The 26425-nt window shown below is 47.6% G+C and overlaps 1 protein-coding gene across 2 annotated transcripts in view; it reads right to left on the reverse strand.

Annotated features, from left to right (window-relative positions):
* TRIO (trio Rho guanine nucleotide exchange factor) overlaps window positions 1-26425 on the reverse strand; it is a 4621980-nt gene that overhangs the window by 2287871 nt on the left and 2307684 nt on the right. For both annotated transcript variants that reach the window (XM_085606120.1, XM_085606121.1), the window contains exons 22-24: window positions 24003-24197; window positions 23588-23703; window positions 21485-21551 (exon numbers count right to left, since the gene is read on the reverse strand). In XM_085606120.1, coding sequence (XP_085462246.1) covers window positions 21485-21551; window positions 23588-23703; window positions 24003-24197 — 378 coding nt within the window. The remainder of the gene's footprint in view (window positions 1-21484; window positions 21552-23587; window positions 23704-24002; window positions 24198-26425) is intronic.

Below are 26425 nucleotides of genomic sequence, written 5' to 3' on the forward strand. Positions count from 1 at the left end.
AAACTTACCTTCGCAGCTGTAGGTTTACTTCTATCAACTTCTTGGCCTGAGCCTGCAGCCTTTTTCCAACTTCGAGATTCTCCATTTGTTTGCATTGGACGCCCAACGCAGTGTTGACACTCTGCACCCGGCTGCCCCTGTGCCGCTAAGGGTGTAAGTTTGGTGCTTCTTTGTGGCCTCCCCTGTGCTTACCTTAACCCCCATGACATTGGGTAACCAAACTGTTCTACTTACCTGTAAGTAAGACCACTTTCATTGCCTCCTTTCTCCATTGTATAAATTATTATTATTTTTTTTTTAAGAGTTTTATATAGCGCAAACTAGACCCAAAGTTATCAGAGCACTTTACATGAGCACCAGATACTGATCTTGACCTCTGCACCTGGCCGCCCTAGTGCCGCTGGTGGTCCAGTTTAGTCACTAACCTGCACCTTACCTGGTACTGATTCATTGTCTAAAAACACAATATCATAAATCGTTTACTTACCTGTATATTGCGGATTGTGTTTCCTCCAATAGGATAACATTGTATTGTTGAGAAATTCACTGTGTCCATTTTTTACATCAAAAGTTACTGATATTTCAAAACATATTTACATCCAACAAAGTATTTTTGGCTCCATAAAATAAATATACTACGAGTAATATTTTACCAACCATTGGCATCGGATTCAGTCATTGAGTGTGTGTAATCATTTCTTGTCTGTGTGTGTGCAACAAATACTTAGTACTGCCCTCTGATAAGCCTAACTGCTCGCTCACACTATCGCAAAAGAGAACATTAGTATTATCTACTTGAGGCTGTGTAAAGCCTCTGGGGATCCATTGCACTCTGTGCACACTATACCTCATGTTGGTATAGTATACACAGAGCCAGCTTTCTACACTGTGCTGAACAAGAGGTGAGAAAACTAAGTAAAAGAAGATTAACGCAACATGATACTCCCAAGTGGTGGGGTAGAATAGGGTATATTAGCCTTGAGTGTACCCATAGTGCAGATAATGATATCTATAACACTATATGACCGAACGTGGAAGATGCCACCAGCTGGAGAGGAACCAGGTGAGGTGATTTTCTAACGAGCATACAAGTAACCAAGATGCACTAACCTACTAATGGATGCTAACAGGCTCACAGTAAGAAGAAAGATGGACTCCAAAAACAGGAAACCTGTGGTAAGGTATGTCCTCTAGGTAAAATAATTCCTAGTTAATATGGTGTATTTAGGGAGTTCAATACATTAAATTCATGATATATTGTGTCAAGAACAACATGGAATGGTTGAAGGAAGCCCATGCAGGAAATGACAGCAGGCAACAATGAGCATTCTGGGACCTGGGTTGGAGCATTCAAAGGAGAGGGTATTTCTGACAGATGACCACAATGTATCAATATAAAGGAAAGTATCAAAAGTTGTCATTATGTCATCGTAAGCAACCATAAATAAAAGTCAAATGAAGAAAAACTGAGTTTAATGGGAGTCTAAATGGGGACACCCCGTTAACGTAGATTAAGGTCGACTGGTCTGAGGGTTTGTATGGGGCCCTCTGTAGAGTGGTATTCTGTTTGTGGGTGGGGTTCACTAGATCGAGGTGCGCTCAATAAGGGGAGGAGTCCTGGGGAGATCTCTGTGTAACATGGTATATGTTGTGTCCTTGCTAGCCATTATGGTCTGTTGTTTTGTGAGGTTATATGGCAGATACAAGCTAGTGGCACTGAGGTATTTTCATGGAAAGCAACCAGCCCAAAGAGTCTGCAAAGTCCAACTCAGTAGCATTATAGCTCTAAGCTGCGACTGTCATGTTATAAAGAAGACATGTCATTCTGTATGATGTCAAGACTCAATGTTACCCAGAGAATAAATATTGGTGGATAGAGTAGTTATACTGTTATCCATTATTGTCAGAGCCCTTTATAAATTTGACCTATCAATTTTGTGCAATCTCACAGCAGCTTCCTGCTGTGAAATCTTCCATACTTCATTGCATGTTACACACAAAAGGCGCTTTTGACATGGTCTTCGAAGACCGCATAAAAAGTCCTGTAATCCCATGTCATCAAACAGAAGGGACAAGTGTTGTTTCACCTGAGACAATGTGGAGGTTTTTAGCCAATATAGGCATAACTTCCCCACACTGTAAGTTGTTACCACCCCCAAGTTTTTGTTTGTGCGTATCGTGGTTCTGGCCTACTGCTCTTGAACCCATTGGTGGTACCCACAAAACATGCCTGACATCTGTAAGTGTCTAACGGCCACACTAACCATCCCTTTTGATTGGTACCTGAAAAACTGTTTGAGCCATTGCGAAGCATGGTGTCAAATGTTTCCTCCGTGTAATTTTTGAATTTTTGCTAGTTCAGAAATCGTGCGAATGTGGGAATATTTGGAGCGTTTAATTTTTTTGATCTTGGCTATGCCAAGACAGGAAGTTTGTTGCACAGTTCAGTTCAAGAAAATCATTTGTTGTTGTATAAGGCATGTTCTAAATAAAGCCTTGTTCCCCTGAACCTGCCAATCCTTAGTTCCCCAGACTGATTTCAAATCAACATTGTCTTTCCAAAAGTCAAACCCTTGTACAGGTGGGAAATAAAAGATGCAGAATATATCAGCTTGGTGTCAGTAAGCATAGTTTTCTGAACCTGTGAGGGTGTTAGCTTATAATATTAAGATTCTGGGTCAACTAGATTGTGACTATACAAATATGCAAACCTATGTACCAATGCTTTTGATCTATCCCATGGCAGTGTAAGGCTGTGTTCCCACTATGTGTAACTAAAATATGCATGTGGATTACTTGCTTTATGCAGAAAATGGTGAAAATTGAGAATTTCCTCTTAATTAGCCATGTCTGCATACATCTCATTTTCATTAAAGACAGTTAAATGTTGCATATCTTCTAGCATTTCCAACATTGTATCAATGTCCCAATCATCAAAGGTAGTATTAGGAGTGATGAACAAGTTACTTACCTTCGGTAACGATATATCTGTAAGAAACATTAGTAGTGATCGACTCCTTACCTTAGAATTACCCTCAGGCGTCAGACTGGATCCGGAAAGTTTTCGTCAGCAGTACCCCTGCGCGTCGGAAGATGGCGTCATGCGGCTCCACGTTCAACGCTGGTGTCGTGGTCGCCAAGATGACATTGCGGCAGCTACTTAGACACCGCCCTCACGCGCTGACGTCAGTTCTGTACACGACTTTCCGCGCCAGGAAAGCAGAGCCATGCAAGATACTGACCACTGGTGCCTTGAAACTAGGGCCCTGACAGTGATGACCTTAACCCTAGAAATCAGTTCGCAGGACGGGGAGGATGGGTGGGGCGGTAAGGAATCTATCACTACTAATGTTTCTTACAGATATCATTACCGAAGGTAAGTAACTTGTTCATCTGAAAGAAACACGTAGTGATAGATTTCTTACCTTAGAATAGATACCCCAGCAATACCAACCCCGGTGGTGGGTCTGCGAACCAAGATCACACCAGGCAGTCTCGGAGAACAGAACGGCCAAAGAAGCCGTCTCACATTGGCTGTCCAGGCAATAGTGCTTAGTAAAAGTGTGCAGCGAGGCCCACGTTGCTGCCTGACAGATGTCTTGTAAAGGGACACCACATCCCAATGCCGTAGTGGTTGCCGTCGCCCTGGTGGAATGGCCGCGCAGCCCCAACAGAGGTTCCTTTTTACCCAGAGAATAACAGGCTTTAATACTCAAGACGACCCATCGGGAGATAGTCCACTTGTGTACGGCCCAACCTTTCTTGGCGCCAACGTAGCCAACAAAGAGCTGGTCATCCACCCGGAACTGTTGTGTGCGGATCAAGTAAAATAAGAGACCACGTTTTGGGTCCAGACGGTGGAGCCTCTCTTCCTCTCTAGAAGGATGCAGAGGCGGAAAGACGGTGGGCAAAGTGATGGTTTGCCTGATGTGAAAGGCAGTGACAACTTTTGGCAAAAAGGATGGACGGGTTCTGAGCACAAAACCTTGTCCGGATGGACATATAGAAAAGGAGGTTTACAAGAAAGAGCCTGGAGCTCAATCACTCTCCTAGGGGAGGTGATTGCAACCAAGAAAGCAGTCTTTAAGGTTAATAGACGTAGAGGACAGTTGTGAAGAGGCTTAACGGGAGCGCACATCAAATATGTAAGAACCAAATTCAAGTCCCACTGCGACATCACAAAAGGAATAGGATGAAAAAGGTGAGTAATGCCTTTGAGGAATCTATTTACAACAGGGGACTTGAAAAGAGAGGGCTGATCAGGGAGCCTGAGAAAGTCCGAAATAGCAGAAAGGTAGCCCTTGATAGCGCCCAGAGCAGAGCCTGGCTGGGCCAAAGAAAGAAGGAACAATAGTACTTCTGAAAGAGGGGCAGAAAGGGGATCCACAGCCTTTGCTGTGCACCATGCCACAAATTTGTTTCACCTGCAGGTGTATACCATCTTAGTGGACGGACGCCTGGCTGCCAGCATGACATCACAAACTTCAGGAGGCAAGTCGAAAGGAATCAACTGCCGCCGCTCAATCTCCACACAAGGAGGTGGAGACTGGACAGGTTTTTGTGGAGGACCGTTCCCTGCTGCTGCGACAAAAGATCCTCCCGAAGAGGCAGTCGGATCGGGGGATCGATGGTCATACTGAGTAGATCGGGATATCAAACTCTTCGAGCCCAGTCCGCAGCCGCAAGAATGACTTGGGCCCAGTCGCGCCTGATCTTCTTCAGCACTCTGGGCAGAAGTGGTATAGGCGGAAAGTCGTACAACAGACCACAACTCCACTCGCGACGAAAATTGTTGCCAAGCAAGTGCCGCCTTGAAAATTCCAATGCACAGAACTGCTGACATTGCGCGTTCTCTTCGGTGGCGATTAGATCTAACCAAGGCTCTCACCACTGTTGAAAGAGACCATGCGCCACGTCCGAGTGAAGATGCCATTCATGATCCATCATGCACCTGCGGCTGAGTTCGTCCGCCCTGTCGTTCAGTGAACCTGCCAGGTGTTGAACCACCAGGGAAATGCCCTGATGTTCCAGCCATGTCCAGAGGAGCAGAGCCTCCTGACAGAGGGTCCTAGACCCCACCCAGCCCTGTTTGTTGCAGTACCACATGGCGGTGGTGTTGTCTTTGAACACCTGCACTACTCTCCCCTTGGTAGAGGGAAGGAATGCCTTTAGTGCAAGTCGGATCGCCCGGAGCTCTAGAAGGTTGATATGGAGCCTGGACTCCGCTGGAGACCAGAGGCCTCTGATCTCCGCCTCTCCCATGTGGCCGCCCCATCCCAGGAGGGACGCATCCGTCACCACTGTGTGCTCCGGTTGGGGAAGGGAGAGATAAATGCCATTGACCCAATGCCTGTTTGTGAGCTACCACTGCAACTGTTCCCACTGAAACTTCAGGTCCCACTGCAGAGCCCTCATATGCCATCTGTCATGATCGACCAGCAGGATGCAGGAGGCCATGAGGACCAGCAGCCTCAGGGTTATTCTAACCGAAACCCAGGATAGAGACCGAAAGATCGAAATCAGAGCCTGAATATCCTGGACTCGCCGTTCGGAAGAATAGACCAGAAAGAGCGTCGTATCCAGAACCGCTCCGATGAAGAGGAGCTTCTGAGAGGGAATCAGGTGCGACTTCGGCACTTTGATGGAGAACCCCAGCAAATGCAGGAGGTTGGCCATAGTTTGGAGGTGGGAGACGACTGCCTGGGCCGAGCCCGCCTTCAGCAGCCAGTCGTCGAGATAGGGGAAGACTGAAACACCTTGTAGGAAGGTGGAATCTGACTGCATGTATACCCCCACTTTTTGCCTGGTGTTTTGTTGGTTTTCGACTTAGTTTGACTGGGATCCTGCTAATCAAGACCCCAGTCTATCTGCTTTCTCCCTAAAATGGATTGCATGTACTTTAGGTACACCACAGATTGGATTCTGGGGTACCCTTATAAGTCCCTAGTATATGGTATCCTATATACCAAGGGCATAGGGATCCCAGAGGCCTCTCAGGGGCAGCAGCATGTATTATGCCACCCCTGGGAGACCCTTCAAAATGACACCACAGGTCTGCTACAGCAGCCTGTGTAAGGTGGTGTATGTACCCCTTACTTCGATATAGGTTCCCTATATCTATCCATATCACTGCACATGTAAACCTATCAGTCGCCCCTATGACAGGCCTTATCAATCCTGAAGGCAGGGTACTGGGTTTTATGGGAGAGGGTGCCCATGCATGAGCAGAACCCCTCTGCAGCCATCCGAACCTTTATTCCGGGGTTGTTTGTGATGCAGCCAAACCATATACTCTTAAGTGCATTATAACCTCACGGTAAATGCTAACTTTGGAATGGCTGCATGGAAACATGTCGTGTTTGGTGCAAACACCTTGGAATCATACCTCCACACCAGTAACTGGTGTGGGAGGTATGATTCCACCCTACTAGAGGGAGAAACATTACAGCACCGGTACACCCGGTACCAGCTTCACAGACCCTGGCATCACAAAATGGATGGTGCCAGCCACAGACACGAGTCTGCCCTCCTGCTGCTGGACGAGACTCCGGCAGGGGAGGCTGGACAATAAGTTTCCTGTCACAGGAAGGTGTGACCACCTCCCAGACAGGCTTTAGTGTATTGGGGCTGGGTGGGTGCACTCCAAGAGTGCTTTGATGTCTGCACTGGGGCACATTTGGTGAATGATGGATTTCACCCAGATCTCTTGACTGGGGGTGAATGTTTTGATTTGTTCTGCATTCCGTCCATCAATTGTGGTCTTTTGCTTTCTCGCCCTGTGCATAATTCAGCTCAAACCGGTTGCAGGGGCTCTTGCTCTGGCACAAAACTGGACAAAGGACATTGGTGTAGCCACCCCTCTGTCCTGACCCTCCCATAGGTGGGTCCCCAGAGTTGGTCCCACCCCTTCCTACGGTATAAAGTAGGAACCCCTGGCTACAGGACTTTAGATTTACCTGGACGAAACTCTGCTACAGAATCCCAGAACTTCTACTATCTACACAATGTTGGATGACCGAAGAATCTCCCTGGGAGTAAAGGAGTTACTCCCCTGCAAGGTAGGCACCAAAGACACATCTGTCCGGTTTACAATTACCCAGCTCCTGAAGGACTCCTAAGAACTTGCAAAACAGGAGGTGGGTTTCCAAGCTTCCCTGTGGCCGATCCATGCTCTCAGCAATCCTGAGATCCAAAGCCCTCGTGGGGACCGTGCAACCCGAACCCATGGACACCGCGCACATTTGCAGCAGTATATGCTTCTTGGCGATCCCTGAGGCTGTGCTGTGGGCTACTTGTAGTCCAGACCCCGAGCAGTGATTCCACTGAAGATTACTGGCCTTCACTCCTCAAATGACCCGTGGGCTGGTATTTAGTGATTCCTCTCGAGGTCCCTTCGCAATCTCTTGTCCGTCGACTTGTGGGTCCCTGAGAAGGGTACTTTGACTTTCAACGGGCTTACCTGGTTGCTCCAGACATTCCCTGACTCTCCATCACTTGGGGAGTCCACAGGACCTTGTTGGTCCACACCGAAGCCGTTTTACTCTCACCACGTGGGTTGCCGTTGCCAAGGCTTGTTGGTCTCCAATCCGGACACGGACCCTCCAGCACTCGACATCCTTCATGGGACAGCTCGCCTGCAGACTGTGGTCATTGTCGGCGCCTCCTGGTCCCCGTGGCAGTGGAGTCAAGCTTCACCTCATCGCACCTGAAACACCCGACATCGGTGGGCATTCGTCTATCGTGCCCCTGGTCACTGACAAGTGACCCAGATTGTGTGCCCTCTGCTTTCACATTCGTCTCATCTTTGATCCAGGCTTGGATCACACTGGACACTTTTCCTTTCCACGGCAGCAGCACTTTGCAGCAACTCTCCATTGGAAACAACGAAGATTCCCAACACCATTTGACACCTATGCACCCGGCTTCCCGGGGTTAGGTAACACAAGTACTTCGGTGCTCACGTGGGTGCTGGCCTTAGAACCTTCTAAGTCTAAAAGAGTTTGCTCCAAGTCCTCTCCTAAGTGTCCTTAATCTTTAAAATTCCATCCGCGACTTTCCCACAGGATTGTACAGAGCTCGCAGCTGTGTTCTCACACTGCACGCGTCCCCCGTGGGTCCCCTGTGTCATTACCTTGGGTGGTTCCTTGGGGTCCCAGCGATTCTACGTGCCCTAGGCACTGTGTCTAGTCAAGTTGTGGTTCTTATACCACTTTCTTAATATATGGTTTGGTCTCCCCCTGGGGCCCATTGTATATTGTGCTATTTGTTGTCGTTTTAGAACTGTAATATTGTGTGCCTTGCTCTCTAATCTCATAAAGAGGTTATTAGAGAGTGTTTAGTAATAAATACATATATTTTATATATACCTTGTGTGGTTCAACTTTCATTTGGTCATTCAAGCGGTTATAATCTAGTAAACCAAGCTGCTTTACATGCCTTCGAGACTTAGCATGAAGGCTGCTCTCCATAGCTACCACTAGGATAGCTTTCAATAAAGGTTGTCTTAAACCTAATCATCAATAAGGGTTGTTTGGACTGGTGCAAGGTGCCCACTATAACTAGTGGACAGCATATACCAGGCCAACTTCTCACACCCCTGATCTGCGCAGATGAGCTGCGACCACCGCCATCACTTTCGCGAACACCTGAGGGGCGCTGGTAAAGCCAAAGGGGAGCACGGTAAACTGAAAGTGCTCGTGGCCTACCGTAAACCGTAGATAACGCCGGTGGGCGGGCAGGATGGGAATATGGAAATATGCGTCCTGCAGATCCAACGCTACCATCCAGTCTCCAGGGTCGAGGGCAGACAAGACCTGAGCCAGAGTTAACATCTTGAACTTCTCCTTCTGGAGGAAGCGATTGACGTTCCGGAGGTCCAAGATAGAATGCAGGCCCATGTCCTTGTTGGGCACCAGAAAGTAGTGGGATTAGCAACCACGTCCTATTTCTGGCACTGGAACTCTCTCGATGGCCCCCTTGGCCAAGAGCGCCACGACTTCCTGTTGAAGTGCCAAGTGATTCCCCGACATGCGGTGGTACTGGGGTGGCATGGCTGGAGGGGTAGTCTCGAAGGGAGGGAGTAGCCCCTATGGACTATTTGTAAAATACACCTGTCCGTAATGATGGTGCACCAGTGGGGGAGGTGATGGCAAATCCTGCCGCCCACTGGCGTTTGATAGGCCTGAAAAACTGGACTAGGAAGGTTGGGAGGCAGTGGTGGCCGGGGCGGAGGTGAACTGACCCGCCTGCTGGCCCCCTGACCCACCTCGGTCGATCCCACGTCCGCGGCCACGCTGTTGCTGCACAGGCCTGTGACTCTGCAGTGAACGTGTCGGGGCGCGGCTTCCGTGGCCACAAAAGGAGCGAAAAGGAGAAGGCGGAGGAGGGCTAGTGGCCGAAAGGCCCAAGGACTTGGCCGTAGCCCGCGAGTCCTTAAAGCTCTCCAACACACTATCTGCCTTGTTGCCAAAAAGGCAAATGCCATCAAAGGGCATGTCCATGAGAGTGTTCTGGACATCCCCAGAGAAACCAGTTGTCCTCGCCCAGGCGTGCCGGTGGAGCACCACTGTCGTGGAAATCGCCCTGCCCAGCAAGTCAGCAGTGTCAAGGCCACAATGGATTGTGATCTTGGCTGCATCCCTCCCTTCAATCATAGCTTGAGAGAGAACTGTCCGGGCCTCCTCCAGACACTGAGGTAGCACTTGTGCCACCGTATCCCACACAGAGTAGGAATAACGGCCCAAGAGGCATGCAGTGTTCTCAGATCGCAGCCCTGAACTGGCGGAAGAAAACATCTTCTTCCCAAACTGTTCCAGTCTCTTGGATTCCCTGTCCGGGGGTGCGGTAAGGATTGGGCTCTGGGACATGGAGGCTTGGACAACCAAGCTCTCAGGGGTGAGGTGTTGGGAGAGTAAAAGGGGGTCGACCAGGGCCGGACGATGGCGTCGGGACACGTTCCTATCCAGGTGCCTAAAAGAACGTCAGCAAGTGCATCATTAAAAGGCAGCAGTGGCTCCACAGAGGTAGCCGCAGCTGAAGCACTTCTGTCAGGAGGTTAGTCTTGACGGCCACTGTAGGGAGTTGGAGGTGGAGAGCCTCGGCCGCCCTACGCAACACCACTGCGTAGCTTGCACCCTCCTCTGTAGCCACGGTAGGAGGAGTTAGCATGCCAAGGTCAGGAGAGGTGTCAAGACCACTGGCATCCCCCAGCTCCTCTGCCCAGTACGGGTCATACTCACATTGCGCTGTGAGAGGGTCCTCAGACCCCTCCCAGTCCTCCCCTTCCTCCGAAGGCTGATGTACAGGCCGAAAATAAGTAGGCTGGACATAGGGGTAGTAATGCCCCATCGGCGTCGGAATCGGCGCTGAGCGACACCGTTACGGAGCCGTGTCCACATTGGGACTGAAACCGGGGACGACGTTGTCCAGTGGCACGGGCGACGTTGGAGGGTGGTGCTGGTGGGGTCGACATCGGTGGAGGTGCCACAAGGTCAACCGGCATCGACCGGGATCCAGGCCTGGATCTTAGGGGGCCCTGCGGCACCAGAGACGGCAACAGTAAAGGGTGAGAACCCCTAGTCAGGCCCGCGGGGCCCGAAGGCATGCCGGCGGGGCCCGACAAGCCAAAGAGGCGGGCCATGGCTGACAGAAATTCCTGCAGCTGGGCCGGAGTCGCCGACAGACCTGGGAAGGGCGGGTAGGCCGACGGTGACTGTGTAGGCTCCGCCAGAGCCACGGGGGAGGCACCACCCACACCCTCAGCCGCATCACGCGAGGGTGAGTCGGAGAACGATGACGCTTCTTTGACTTCTTGTGATGCTTCGTCTTACCTGACCCCGAGTGCGAATACTTTGATCCTGACGAATGGTGGTGATGGCTCCGCGACCGGTCCCTCGACCTCCCACGGAACCGGGACCTTGAGTGGTGGGGAGTCGACTGCCGGATGTCATGCAACTTTCGGGACCGCTCCCACAAAGTCTTTGGTGCCATGGCCCGGCACTCGCCCCAGGCAGTAGAGACATACGCCGTGCGGGTACATCACCTACAGCATGCGATGGCAGTCCACACAAGACTTGAAGCCGGGCATCCCTATGGGACCAGGAGTCGATCGACTCGAACAAAAGAGACAAAAAGGGCTTGAAAAACTCAGTAAAAAATTGACTGGGGGTACCCCGCTCTCTCCAGAGCTGCGCTTGCTGGCGCAGAAAAAGAAAGAACTGAAGTCAGCGCACGAGGGCGGCGTCTAAGTAGCTGCCGCAATGTCATCTGGGCGACCACGATGCCAACAACGGGTGCGGAGCCTCCAACTTCCGACGTGCTGATGAAAACTTTCCGGATCCAGTCTGACGCCTGGGGGTTATTCTAAGGTAAGGAATATATCACTACGTGTTTCTTTCAGATACTGTCATGTAGAGAAATGTTAAACACATAAGGAATTTGAATGAATTCTGTCGGTCCAAATATATTATAGGATACCTCATCCCAAAAAAATCCCATTAGGAACTGGAGCAGCAGAAATGTTCACCAGGGAAAGGTCTCTTTTTACTTTATGTGATGAAGAGTGGGGTGTTGAAACCAAGTTCACCAGTTCAACTGCAAAACGTTCTGGGAGATAGTGTCTGTTCAGGATAAACAAAAAATACTGTCACAAAACTAATTCAAATGAAGAAGAAAAGTAACAAAATTGTAATTCAAATGTATATCCACAGCGGGATAAAGTATGTCCTTTTCAGCCAAAAGTAGAATTCACACAGTCTACTGTGGGGCGGTAAAGGAAGTGGGTCAGATGAATCCGAAGAAAAGACATCATAGTCTATGAAGAAGCCAGAGGCTGTTTGATCTGTTTTTGGCAGCTCTGGAGGCTGTAGAAGTGGATGTAGACTCCTGTGGTAGTACGTTGCGGTAGACAACTACTTTGTCTCTTTGCTGAATTGAAATATGAGTTTCTAGGCATGATGTTTGCAAGGAGTTTGTTGATGTAACAGAAAGAAGAGATACTTCAGTGTTAACGGTCCCCTGGAAGGGAGAAGAAGCTTCATCACTGATCAAAGCTTTGATAGGGACTCCCTGTAGGGTAGAGGAGGCAGGAAGCTACCTAGGAGCCCTCTTGCCTGCTATGTAGAACAGGCCACATAATGTGGTTTGACGAAATCTAATGATACAAATGGAATATGCTACTTACCCTGTAGGCATCGTTTTATGGCATGTAGTGCTGCAGATTCACAGCTCTGCATACTCCTGCCATCTAGTGTTGTATTCAAAGTTGTGCAAGTAGTTTTTCTTCGTAGAATTCTTTTGAGTCACAAGGTCAAGTGACTTCTCTGTGTTAAATCTACTCCATTGTTAAGCTGTTTTCCCACAGGCGGGTGAGAAAGGTGCTTAAATATGTGTAAGCAATAAGATGAACATGCTAAATGTATTACTAGTTAAAATAATAAATGTAAGGAACTGCATTGGTAATAGGTGTCCGGGGAGGAGGGTGGTGCATGTGAATCTACAGTACTATATACCACGAACATATTCCGTCCGATGGCATGTGTGGCTGTAGATACACATGCTATGCATAAACAGTAAAGCAGTAAAGCAGTCCCTCCTAATAAGCAGTGGTTTGAAAAAGAGTATGTTGCACTGCCAGTCCTACATTGGCTTGTTGGCATGCTAAGACATCCGCACAATGATGTTTGGTGAAAGTGTGTTGGGTGGAACATGTAGCTGATTTACATATGTCTGCTAAGGGAACATTTCCCACAAGTCATGGTTGCTCCCTTTTTGCAAGTAGAGTATGCTCTGGGAGAAACGGGTAAAGGTATTTTGGCCTTAGCATTGCAAGTCTGAATGCACTTTACTATCCATCTGGCGAGGCCTGCTTTGGATGCAGGGTTGCCTTTGTGTGGTGGTAAAAAGGTGACAAAAAATTGCTTAGACTTTCTGAAAGTTTTAGTTCTACCAGTGTAGAACTTGAGTGCTCTTTTGACATTGAATGAATGAAGAGCACTTTCTGCAACAGAATTGGGTTGAGGGAAGAAAACTGGCAATGACTGATTGATGTGAAACTGTAAGACTACCTTAGGTTGAAATTTAGGGTTAGTTCTAAAAATACCTTGTCTTTATGTATTTGGAAGAGTGAAGTTATAGCAACTAGAAAAGTCACTTTCCATGATAGGAATTGAAAAGGACATGAGTCTAGATGCTCGAAAGGAGGTCCCATGAGTCTTCTAAGTACTATATTATGGTTCCAAGGGTTTAATGACTGGAATTTTGAAAAGGGAAATGTGATGTCTATTTTGAAGATAGACAGCCATGGCATTGAAACGTAAGCATATAGAGGTATATGCTAAGTCTGCCATTTGTCAGTGAAGTAGATAACAGATAATGTTTTGTACTGGAGCTGTGAAAGGATCAATTGGTTTTGAGTGATATTAGCAAACAAAACTTTTCCATTTGGCTGCATAGCAGGCCCTAGTAAAAGGTTTTCGTGCTGCTTTAAGAATGTCCATACATTCTGCTGGTAAGTTAAGGCGACCAAATTCTTTGACCTCAGGAGCCAGATCGCTAGGTTGAGAGGTTTGGGATCTGGGTGTCTGATTGGTCTGTGATTTGAAGTGAGAATGTCCAGCATATTTAGGAGCTTCTTGTGTGGAACTACTGAAAGATCTAGCAATGTTGTGCACTAAGGCTGACAAGCCCAAGTGGGAGCTATTAGGATCATTGCTAGAGATGTTTGTCTGAGCTTCCAAACTAGAAATGGAAGGAGAGGGAGAGGTGGATAAGCATAAGCAAATATATTTGACAAACTGATCCACAGTGCCCAATGGATAGTGGGGGTGGGAACCTTGATGCGAAGTTTGGGCAATTTGCATTTTCTGCTGTGGTGAAAAGATTTCTTTGCGGGAAGCCCCATTTTTGGAAGCTTTTTGCTGCATCCTGTTGAGCAGGTCTGCAAAGTCGTTCTTTCATCCTAGAAGGTATTCCGCTAACAGGTAAATGTGATGTAGAGCCAAGTTCCAGATGGTCTGAGACAGTTGTGAAAGTTGTGTAGAACATGTACACCCCTGTTTTTGAAGATAATACATTATTGTCATATTGTTCGTCCGGACTACTTTGTGAGTCAGGTGAGGTGTGAAAACTTCAATGCGTGGTGTACAGCTTGAAGCTCTAGGTAGTTGATGTGGAGAGATTGATGTTTGACATTCCATAGGGACTGAAATGTGAAGGTGCTGGAGGTGAGAACCCCATCCCGCCTTTGATGTATCTGTTGTGAGAGTGAGGAGGGGAACAGGGTCGAGAGGAGGGGAACAGGGTCGAGAGAAGGCAGACCCTTTAGCTTGATGTTGGTAGGTTTCCCTAGATGGCCACCAAATACATGGCCAAAAACCCAGGTGACCGCCCTTGCAAAACCAGGTTGTTTGGTGATAGGCAATTTTGATGTCGCCTCAATACGTTTTGGGTCCCTGCCTGTCGCGGGTACTTGGACCTCCCACACGAGTGAGGCACCATTTTTAATGGGAGACCCGGGGAAACGGTGGGTGGTAGGAAATTTGTGTGAGCCCGGTGATGCCACAACTTTCCCAGACCAAAATGTGTGAAAAAAGTTATTTTTTCAGCTAAAATTGAGGTTTGCAGGGGATTCTGGGTAAGGAAACTTTGGGGGATCCACGCAAGCCATACCTCCCTGGAATCCCCCGGGTGTCTAGTTTTCAGAAATGTGTGGGTTTGGTAGGTTTCCCTAGATGGCCACCAAGCCCGGGACAAAAATTCATGGGACCCCCTTTGCAAAACCAGGTTGTTTTGTGATAGGTAATTTTGATGGCCCAAAACCTATTGAGGCGACCTTACCTGTTGCGGGCACTAGGCCTACCCACACAAGTGAGGTACCATTTTTCTTGGAAGGCTTTGAGGAACGTGAGGTGGGTGGAATTTTGTGGATCCATGCAGATTCCAGAACATTCCACCACAGAAATGTGAGGAAAATGTGTTTTTTCCGACAAATTTTTAGGTTTGAAAGGGATTCTGGGTAACAGAACCTGGTGAGAGCCAGTCAAGTCAACCCATCCTGGATTCCCCTGGGTGTCTAGTTTTCAAAAATGTATAGATTTGCTAGGTTTCCCTTGGTGCCGGCAGAGCTAGGATTTAAAATCTACAGCTAGGCGCTTTGCAAAAAAAGGGTCAGTTTTCACTGTGAAAATGTGGTGTGTCCAGGTTGCATTTTGGGCCATTTTCTGTCGCGGGCACTAGGTCTACCCACGCAAGTGAGGTACCATTTTTCTTGGAAGGCTTTGGAGAACGCGGGGTGGGTGGAATTCTATGGATCCACGCAGATTCCAGAACTTTCCACCACAGAAATGTGAGGAAAATGTGTTTTTACAAATGTTTAGGTTTGCAAGGGATTCTGGGTAACAGAACCTGGTGAGAGCCAGTCAAGTTACACCACCCTGGATTCCCCTGGGTGTCTAGTTTGTAAAAATGTACAGGTTTGCTAGGTTTCCTTATGTGCCGGCTGCGCTAGGGCCCAAAATCGACAGGTAGGCATATTGCTAAAAACAAATCCGTGCCTAGTCTGCTTTCTGCCGCCCTGGGGGGGGGGGATATCTGGGGTGGGGTTGCCCTCGTTGGCGTCTAGTGGGCTTTTTGCCCCCCCCCCCGGGAGGGCAGATTGGGGGCTACTGTCCCCATCTTCCCCCCAGGGGGAGCAGAAAGGCTGTAATTGTTGGAGGTGGGGGCATTGGCATGTCCGTTTTGGGCAGCCCCCACCCTAACTAAAATTTGCCCCAAAAAAATCCATGGTGACTAGTGGGCTTTTTCCCCCCCAGGTTGCAGATTGGGGGCTAATGCCCCCATCTGCCCCTCAGGGGGGGCAGAAAGCCTACTAGACGCCAGGGATTTTTTTTTAGCAAATTTTAATTAGGGTGAGGGTTGCCAAAATCAGGCATGCCAATGCCCCCACCTTAATAATAATTTGCCCAAAAAATCCCTGCCGTCTAGTGGGCTTTTTGCCCCCCCCCCCCGGGGGGGGGGGGGGGAGAGATTGGGGTACACTGCCCTATCTGCCCCCGGGGGGGGGGGTTAGGGAGGCAGTAATTTTTGCGGGGGGTGGGGGCATGGGCATGCCTGTTTTGGGCAGCCCCACTCCAATTCAAATTTGCCCCGCAAAAACCCTGGTGTCTAGTGGGCCTTTTTGCCCCCGCCGGTGAGGCAGATTGGGGGCTGATGCCCCCATCTGCCCCCCAAGGAGGGCTGAAAGTCCACTCGATGCCAGGGAGTTTTTTGGGCAAATTTTAATGGGGGCGGCCAAAAACTGGCATGCCAATGCCGCCACCCTAATTAAAATTTGCCCAAAAAGTCCATGGCCTCTACTGGGCTTTTTGCCCCCTAGGGGGCAGATTGGGGGCCAATGCCCCCATCTTCCCCCCGGGGGGCAGGAGGGCTGTAATTTTTGCAGAGGAGGGGGTGGGGGCATGGGCATGCCTGTTTTGGGCAGCCCCCACCCTAATTCAAATTTGCCCCAAAAAATCCCTGGCGATTAGTGGGCTTTTTGCCCCCCCCGGGGGTGTAGATTGCGGGCTAATGCCCCCATCTGCATCCCAGGGGGGGCAGAAAGCCTACTAGATGCCAGGGATTTTTTTTAGCAAATTTTAATTAGGGTGGGGGTTGCCAAAAACAGGCATGCCAATGTCACAACCCTAATAAAAATGTGCCCAAAAAAATCCCTTGTGTCTAGTGGGCTTTTTGCTCCCCCCCGGGGGGCAGATTGGGGGCTACTGCCCCATCTGCCCCCAGGGGAGCAGGAAGGCTGTAATTTTTGCGGGGGAGGGGGTGGGGCATGGGCATGCCCGTTCTGGGCAGCCCCACCCTAATTCAAATTTGCCCCCCAAAAAACCCTGGCGACTAGTGGGCTTTTTGCCCCCCCCCCCGGCGGAGCATATTGGGGGCTAAAGCCCCATCTGCCCCCCAGGGGGGGCTGAAAGTCCACAAGACGCCAGGGAGTTTTTTGGGCAAATTTTAATTAGAGTGGGGGCTGCCCCCACCCCAATTCTGATTTGCCCCAAAATATCCCTGGCGTCTAGTGGGCTTTTTGCCTCCCAGCAGGGGCAGATTGGGGGCTACTGCCCCCATCTGCCCCGAGGGTGGGCAGAAAGGCTGTAATGGTGGTGGGGGCATTGGCATGCCCATTTCGGGCATCCCCCACCCTTAAAAACATGGTGCAAAAAAAAAATCCCTGGCCTTTAGTGGGCTTTCTGGCCTACTGCCCTCACCTGGCCCCCAGGGGGGCAGAAAGGCTGCAATGTTGGCGGGGGTGGGGGCATTGGCGTGCCCATTTCGGGCAGCCCCCACTATAATAAAACTGCACCCAAAAAAATCCCTGGAGTTTAGTGGGCTTTCTGTTTGATGGTGTGGCAATGAGCTACAGACATTAGCCATGTTGGATAATGGCTAATAACCACTTGCCTGATGTGATGGATTGCCATGCGGGTAGGTAATTGAGAATTCGGCCCCGGATAGGTGATATTCGATCAAGGGGAAGGATAAGGTAGTCATAGTTTGTGACTGGGTTTGCTCCATTGTGGAGGCACCTTTACCTCTACCTCTGTTGCTGTTTCCTCTATAGGAGCTATGATAGTCGCCCTTAGAGTAAGATCTTTGATTTTGTTGGCTCTTGTTGGGAGGTGGAAGTCTCAGAAGAGGTGGATTTGGAGTCTCAACGGTAGCCTGAGCAACGCAAAAACCCACGGGTTGCAGGCGTCTGAAGTGCCCCCATAGCTTTGGTTATTTCAGTACCTTTTTTTAATTTTTTCTAATGTGGAATCCACCTAAGGAATGAACAGATGTTCTTTGTCAAAAGGCATGTTTAGGACAACTTGCTGAAACTCTGGCTTAAACCCCGAGATTCAAAGCAAAGTGTGTCGCCAAAGTAAAATACTAGTATTTACTCCCCTGGCTGCGATGTATGCAGCATCTAATGCACACTGTATGGAAGTGTTCATGATAATTTTACCTTAAGATATTATGTGTTGTCTGCGTTCTTTGTGTTCCCTTGGGAGATATTGAAATAGATCTTCCATTACGTTCCTGTGGGTGTAGTTATAGCGTGCTTGGAGAGATTGAGAGTTGGCAATACACCAATAGTTGGCAGCCTGAGCTGCAACTCTTTTTTCCCAGCAGCATCTATCTGTTTGCTTTCGTTTTCGGGAGGTGGAGTGTCTCCAGTAGCCTGAGAGTTGGCATGCATGTGTTCTGTGGTGGTAACCAAGGAGTCCCTTGGTAATTTGTCCTTCAATGCAAACAGGGTCAGATGGTGCGGGTTTATATTTCTTATTTACCCTAGGCATGATAACCCTAGCCTTAATAGGGTCTTGAAATATGTCCTCAGTATGCCTGAGCATACCCTTTAACATGGGCAGGTATTGAGTAGCCCTATATGTGGCGGAAAGCATGTTAAAGAGGAAGTCATCCTTTAAAGGCTCTTTATGAAACTCTCAACATTGTGAAAAGCAGCAGCCCTTGATATAACCTTCTGGTAAGAGGTAGCCTCGTCAGGAAGAGAGGGGCGTGCTGGATAGATATAAGGATCAGTGTCAGCAGGGGGATCTGTGTCATGGATGTCCTAGGGGTCATCTCCCTTGGGCTCCCCAACCCACCAGTGTCCGAGTGTGGAGACCCTTGGGGTGAGTCATCTAGTAGCTGCTCTCTTTGAGGAGATGGTAGTGCAGGAAAGTGTAGAAGTGGTGGAGGTGGGGGTGAAGGTGGAGTTGGATTAGGAGATGGAGGGCTGGTAGCTTTGTCCATAGTTTTGCTTTTGAGGAGCTGGCATGTCTAAAGCTTCATCAAAAGTAATCTTCTTTTTAGGTGGTGGAGGAGAGAAAGGTGCAGCCAGTATACGTCTAGCATGTGCCTGGATATGAAGTTTCTTCTGACGTGTGTCCAGTTTCTCCTGGAACTTATGCAGGATTGGTTCCTCCTGTGTGTCGGAACCGAGCTTTGAGGTTGGCTTGGACTTTTTTGGCTCCAAAGCTTTCGGCATGGAAGTAGACTGTGCACTCAGGGCTGAGGTGGAAGATGTTGACTCTTTACCCAAGATCCAATTGATGCTGGTTGGAGGTCTCAGTTCGAGGAAGCCAAAGTAGATAGATTCAACTTCTCAAAAGTTGTTTGTCTGCTGTATTACTTTGGAGTGGGGCGAGGAGCGCATTTTGTAAATAAAGGTGTGAAGCCCCCATTGCCTGGTACTCGCCTTTTTTTATTTATGTGGCACACTACTGAAGAAAGTCTAGTTCTTTCTGCACCCAGGCTCTGAGAATAAGTGTGAACGGCACACAGCGGTCATCTTCTTCTCCTGAGACACAATAATTTGTCAGCTACTTTGCACAGATTTAGCAGGAACTTACAGAAAATTATCTGCAGCACCCAGAAATTGGAGGAGTCATTGTACGACTCAAAGAAGTAAGGGCAGTGAGAAGCTCCCTTGTGATTCCAGCTAAGGCAGCCATTTACAAAACCTTTCTTATGCAGGAGGATTGTCTTTATTGCAATGAGGACGTTCTCAATTTTCCATAAACTTTGCAATAAAGTAGCATTTAGGATTTTTCCCTCAGGTATTCTACCAATTTTTTGATAACTTATGAACAGCTTTATGCTGGTTATTCTTTGCATTGCACCCTGCATACTTGCCCTAGGCTATTCCCTGTTCTGACCTTTCAAGCTCACTGCTTTTCTTATATACTGCTGCATGTTTGCTCGTCCTGTCTCTATTTTTATCCAACGCTAGAACATTTTACTTATTTCACAGCAGTCGTATGGATGAAGTCTGGCGCATGTGCCTATACATAAGACAGAGTAAAATTAATGTTTACCACTCTTCATTCACCATCTGTGTTGTTGCTCTCTTTTGGTTTACTTTGATTCCTTGCCATGTACTTCTTCCACCTGCTTCCGCTTTTAGTTTTCATAATTCCCTCAGAGCCTCCTTGTCTTATTCTCAGTGGCGGCTCCTCGGCAAAGGCGGAGGAGCGTCACCCCACTTCCAGGAACAGCAAAGAAAGGAAAAAATAAAATGATAATAACAAAATGTTATTAGCATTTAAATTTTTCCTCCTGCCGCGGCAGTATGTGGGGTGGAGCTGCAGGGGAGGAGTGGTAGACACTCCTGTGCACAATGACTGTTTGCTCGGTCCTCTACGACCGCCCAAAACAGTCATGCACACTTCCCTGTTCTCCATGCTGGCTGCCTTACATCCTGCATGGAGAACATGCCCACCCCTACAGCTCCTGGCTGAGCGCTCAGACCAATCACAACGCTCCATTGGAGCCTGGCTGCCTGCTTCCTATTCCGACCTGGAGTCGGACACAGTTGAGCAGGAGAGAAGACACTGAACCCAGCGGCAGCAAGGTACGTTTTTTTTTTAGCACCCCACGCGAACCCCCCTTCCCGCACCCCCACCAGCAAGCTGTGTCGGCTGCCCTAGCTTATTCTAGATTCCCTTCCTAATGCTCTTTCCTACAGCGTCTTTATTTTTATTTATATTTTGATTCCTTTCCTTTTTTACCACTGATCTCTAGGCTTTCCCACATCTTTACATTCATTTTGCTTAAAAGTACTTAATTTCTCTAGTTTGCCTATCTTCATTACAATGAACTCTTCCTTTCTTTATCCTTGTCTTCAAGAATGAAACACCTAGAGAGAGAGAGAGAGAACAAGCATTTGCAACTTAATAGGTCTTGCATTTCTGAAAGGTAGAGCTTTTGACGTTGCATTATTATTTGCAACGCCAATAGGTCAAACATATATATACCCTTACTACACATGTGAATACATCGCATGCAATTACAATGCGGTTGTTGTAACGACTGCATAGTTAGAACGCATACCATTACATCGCAATCATTACTATGACTTGCTGTAGGGGGCACGCTGGACTTAGGAATAGTATTATTTACTATTCCTACTCCAGTTTGCGCAACAGCAGGGAAGGTGTTGGATTCTAAATCCAACACCACTGCACCCTCTACAGCAAGTCGTATTAATGACTTGTGAAGTAATGGTATGCGTACTAACAACACAGTCGTTGTAACGTCTGTGTTGTAATGGTATACGTTGTGGAGACAGCATTGTAAACGCTGTTTCCCGCTCAAACGTTCAGTAATGTTAGACCTATTGCATTGCAAATACTTGTACTTACTTTTCTCACCTCCTGTCCAGCACATGTGTAGCAAGTGTCACGCTGTCTCTTTATTATACATATATGCAACTTTGTGCTACCATTATCCCTGTGTTTTTGTCTGTTTTACGATTATTAGTTTGTACTCATTTACAGCCTTGAAAAAGTCACTTTTGTGATGAAGCATATAGAGGCTGTTATTGTGATGACATATGTACTGTGGATCATAGAATTCTCCACATACTGGGCTGTACTGGATCGATGAAGGTAAACAACTGAAAAACACACACATTTATATGTGTCCCCAACACTATCATAATGTGTGAACTTACATCCAAGCACTCCCGAAGATCTCTTACATAGGCTTTTTCAGTTTGAATCAACTCAGCCATGATGAACCTACAATAAGACAAAAATGTGTTTACAAATAATGTCATTGCATGGGAATGGTAGATGTCACTCACAGACTGTTCACATTCAGGTCTCTAACGTGGAGTGGCACTTTCAGAATTCTAACTCTTAACCAAGTGGTTCCTACGCTCTATGTTAAAAGGCTATAAAATAGTAGCACTGATAATCAAAAAATTAGACCTCTAAGCTAAGTCACACAGCTGTCAGTTATACCTCTAGTTTAAAATTGTTCTGTTAGGAATAGTTGGAGGCACCTTGATTGGAATCCAAAATCCAGTGATATCTTTTAAAATACAGAAAGAACATCTCATCGAATACTATACATATGAGGCCAAGTATCTTGTTTATCTCGTGCATCGGATTTTTATAATGGGGTGCAACTTCAGCAGCCGGCCCAGTCATGACATCCTAGCTTCCTTCATTTTACTAGAAACCTTTCAAGTGGAGGGTGCCTTGCACAATATTACCAATCATATTGCTATGCTGCTCTGGTAAGGGTTTTACACATATTTAAACACGTACAATCGAATGTGAAAGATGGACTATTCCTGCCACAGCAGCTTCAAATAGCTCTGATACATTCTTACACTGGGTGGTAGACACCATAGTATTGTACGGTAGAACCATTACCATAAGGCATCATACTCCTGAAGTGGGACCGAGGCATACTTGCGGACAGATAGCATGCTACACCTTGAGAAAGCATGGATGGAAAAGTTTGTCTGTCATGTTGCCAACATAGGTAGTATTTTGATGTTGGGTGAGCAGTTCAGAGTTGTGCTATTCTCTTGTTTGTAGTGTAGTTGTGTGATAAATAGGATGCTTAAACATTGGATGTCATTATATGGATGAATATAAAATTTTTGAGTGCAGTGTGAACGATATGTGAAGGGTTTCAGTATCAAAGGTGTATGGGCAGGTGAGCAGGACATAACACCTGGGCAACAGTAATAACTTGTAATTAACCCCTCTAAAGTAAGGGATGGTAAAATTAGCACACATTCCAAGACAAAAGATTTGCCAGATGCAGAAAGAGCCTCTATAGAATTTAGAAGTGGATATTCCCATTACTAACATTCAACGCTTTATATCCCAGAATGGGAGCACCCTGCTTTGTTCAAACGTTGTACCCAGGTTGTTGTTCCTGGCTACAGCCACTACTTGGGGCCCAGATTGAATTGATTATCTGGAATAATTAATTTATAGTAAGATATGAGCCTTGAGAACTGGGTACCTGTCACATACACATCCAGTTTCTAAATAATAAGAGCGCTTTTGTATCCTCTGCAAAACCCCACTTGGCAAAATTGAAATGGAGCCACACTCATAAGACATTCTAAATAGGTTCAATAGTTGTACAACATATGCAGATAAAGAGGGATCAACACTACAGCCAATTTGTGTATGCTCCCGTATTACCCACATATTATTTTACCCACCTTAAGGACAACGCAACACCGTATCTTGGCTAAAGATCATTTAGAATCAATAAATGAGGATCATTTAGACAATGATTGCAAACGGGTTATAACTTTAAGAACAAATGACCATTTGCAAGGTTTTTTGGGAGGGCTTTTTTTTAAATAAATAGTCTTAAAATTGGAAATCCATTATTTTACTTCCCTTTCAGGTACTTGATTAACTGTATTACTTTCTCATTAATGCATCAGTTTGGACATTTCACAATTTGTGTTAAGCATGTTTTTTTCTTTAACTTTTTGCACTATTCCTTCACTTTTCAAAGAAAAGCCCTAACAATGTGACCCCTTGTTTCTAAACTCTTTCTTGATGAACCACGTTTAGGCAATCGTACCTAAGCCAATCCAGACCAAACTTGGTAATGTACTCCGTAGGCTTAAGCAACCCCTACAAACAATATGGAAATCTATTTTCCTCAGTTAATACATACACAGTGTACCTCTAATACAATAAGCACGCTCTTGCTAGGAGCTCACATAAACACACCCACAAATACAAAATAACTTAGTTATTATGGTAAATAGAGTGTAGAAAGCACCCCGTACTCTTTCCTGCGAGCAGACTTTCTTTTTTCCTCATTGAGCTCATGGGTGGCATCACGCAACTTGACATCAGACCCAGGAGCACTAGCTGGAATGATGTCTAACTGCAGACTTTTGCTCTGTTTTAGACAGAAAAGAAAGAACATAATCATGATCAACTTAAAAACAGAATGTAAACAGAGACAGTGATTTAACAATTTCATCACAGTTTGAAAGCAAAATGTGAACAGGGCGGTGGGGAAACATATAACAGGCACAAGCTCTGGCACTCTGTCCAGCAACACAACAATTCAACAACTTCAGTACAGCAAGATTGCTTAAATGGATACATGTGAACAACTCTGCCATAATATACACAGGTACACAGCATTGGATTTTAACCCTTTTTCAATGATTATGACACAAGTGCTTAACTTACTGATTTATTGGAGTCTGTAGAAATTCCTAGTGCTTTCTCAAGTGATGTTCTGTATTTCTCCATGCGCAGGGAGAAATCTCTATATCGCTTGTCCACTACAGTCACACATTTTTTAATTTCCGCTGAATGAGCATGTCCCTTTTCACAAAAGCCATCGGACAACTGTATCAACAGTTTCACCCTTTCTTTGGTTTGCTGTACAAATAAAGATGAACTCATTTTAAAGGGAATCCACTTATCAAATGAAGCAGATGATATGACAAAGTGTTTCATTATAAAACATATCACATTACTTTTACACTGACTGCATTAAAAACATTACTATAGTTCTATTGTTGTTTAAGGGTGGTGTGTGATGTTCAAAGGGACGGTGGGGGACTCAGTTGGTCATGTAGGAAATGTCTTTTTGGGGGAGGGCGCGGTGTTGCAGGCACTATGGACAATGTACTTATTTAGCTTTTGGAGCTGACTATAAGGTGGGGTAAAAGCCTGAAGATCCTTAGCTGGAACATTAACGGGTTAGGAGACAAGCTTAAGAGAAGTATAGTACTCCAATTTCTCAAACGGCACCTCCCAGACATCGTCCTCTTGCAAGAAACGCACCTTATTGGGAACACGTGCCAAGCACTTAACAGATGGGGGTACACACTGGCCACACATGCCGGCTTCACCTCGGGATCCCACGGAGTGGGCATTTTGGTGCGCCGTAACTTTCCAATGGTCATTGAACACACAGAGACAGACCCGTTGTGCCGCTATGCTGTGCTCACGGGAAAATGGGCAGGACGCACACGTAACCTGGTGACTGTGTATATTCCACCCGGTCTCCAAAATCAATAATACCAGGACCTGAGTAAACTCCTCTCCCTCCCTGAGGGGCAGCTTCTGGTTGAGGGGGGGACTTTAACGCAGTGGTGTCGGGAGAACTGAATAGACACCCGCCTCGGCACAGTGCGACGGGGCAAATGTGGCTCTCCAATCTTTTGGAGGCATTTGGACTAGTGGACCTTTGGCGAATGTGCCACCCAAATTTACTGCAGTACACATTCTTTTCAGGACCATACCACACATTCTCCAGGATAGACTTACTCCGTTGCAGCATGACACTACGGTTCAGGAAATTAAACACCTGGCTCGGGGTATATCGGACCATTCCCCTTTGTGGACACACTTAACCATTGGGGGAAAAAAAAATGGATGTGTGGCGCCCGTAAACCCTTGGTTCTTGCGCAATCCCGGGATTAAGAGGGAGATCACTCGCTCGATAGATCAATATTACAATGATAATGTTGGGACAGTCGATTCCCCTACTACCCTTTGGGAGGCATTCAAGACTGTACTGAGGGGTGAAGCACTCTCCAAAATTTCCGGCCAGCGTAAGGAAAGGGAGGCGCAAATGCTCACCATTGAACAGGATCTTCTTGCACTGGAGAGGGAGGCGCAGGTGCACGGAACCCCAGAGGCCCAGCATCAAACGCAGTTGAAAGCAGCTAAGTATAAGGCCCTAGCTACTGAGGCCGCTAAAACCCTAGCGAGGGATAGAAGAGGCCGACTCTATGACCAAGGGGACAAAGCGGGCAAATTAATTGACTGGTTAGACAAAAAGCAGATGACGCAGAGGGTAGTGGCAGAGATTCAAACCGAGGGGGGCCCCCCCCTTACTGAATCCCAAGAGATAGTTAGCGAGTTTGCAGCACATTTCAACAGAGTATATAGCAATGGGATGGATCGTTCAGAGGAGGATTCCTCCACTCTCATAGCGAACATCCAGCTACCCACACTTACTGAGGAAGATCGTGAGTCCTTGGACGGCGAACTAACCGCCGCTGAACTGGGAAGCAACAAAGCAACATGGTGAAAGGGTTGGTGGGAGCGGGGAAGCAACATGGTGAAAGGGTGGGTGGGAGGGGGGGAAGCAACATGGTGAAAGGGTGGGTGGGAGGGGGGGAAGCAACATGGTGAAAGGGTGGGTGGGAGGGTGGGAAGCAACATGGTGAAAGGGTGGGTGGGAGGGGGGGAAGCAACATGGTGAAAGGGTGGGTGGGAGGGGGGGAAGCAACATGGTGAAAGGGTGGGTGGGAGGGGGGGAAGCAACATGGTGAAAGGGTGGGTGGGAGGGGGGGAAGCAACATGGTGAAAGGGTGGGTGGGAGGGAGGGGGGGAAGCAACATGGTGAAAGGGTGGGTGGGAGGGAGGGGGGGAAGCAACATGGTGAAAGGGTGGGTGGGAGGGAGGGGGGAAGCAACATGGTGAAAGGGTGGGTGGGAGGGGGGAAGCAACATGGTGAAAGGGTGGGTGGGAGGGAGGGGGGAAGCAACATGGTGAAAGGGTGGGTGGGAGGGGGGAAGCAACATGGTGAAAGGGTGGGTGGGAGGGGGGAAGCAACATGGTGAAAGGGTGGGTGGGAGGGGGGAAGCAACATG

This window comes from Triturus cristatus, chromosome 5_1 (genome assembly GCF_964204655.1).
Source record: "Triturus cristatus chromosome 5_1, aTriCri1.1, whole genome shotgun sequence".
In the NCBI taxonomy this organism is placed as follows: domain Eukaryota; kingdom Metazoa; phylum Chordata; class Amphibia; order Caudata; family Salamandridae; genus Triturus; species Triturus cristatus.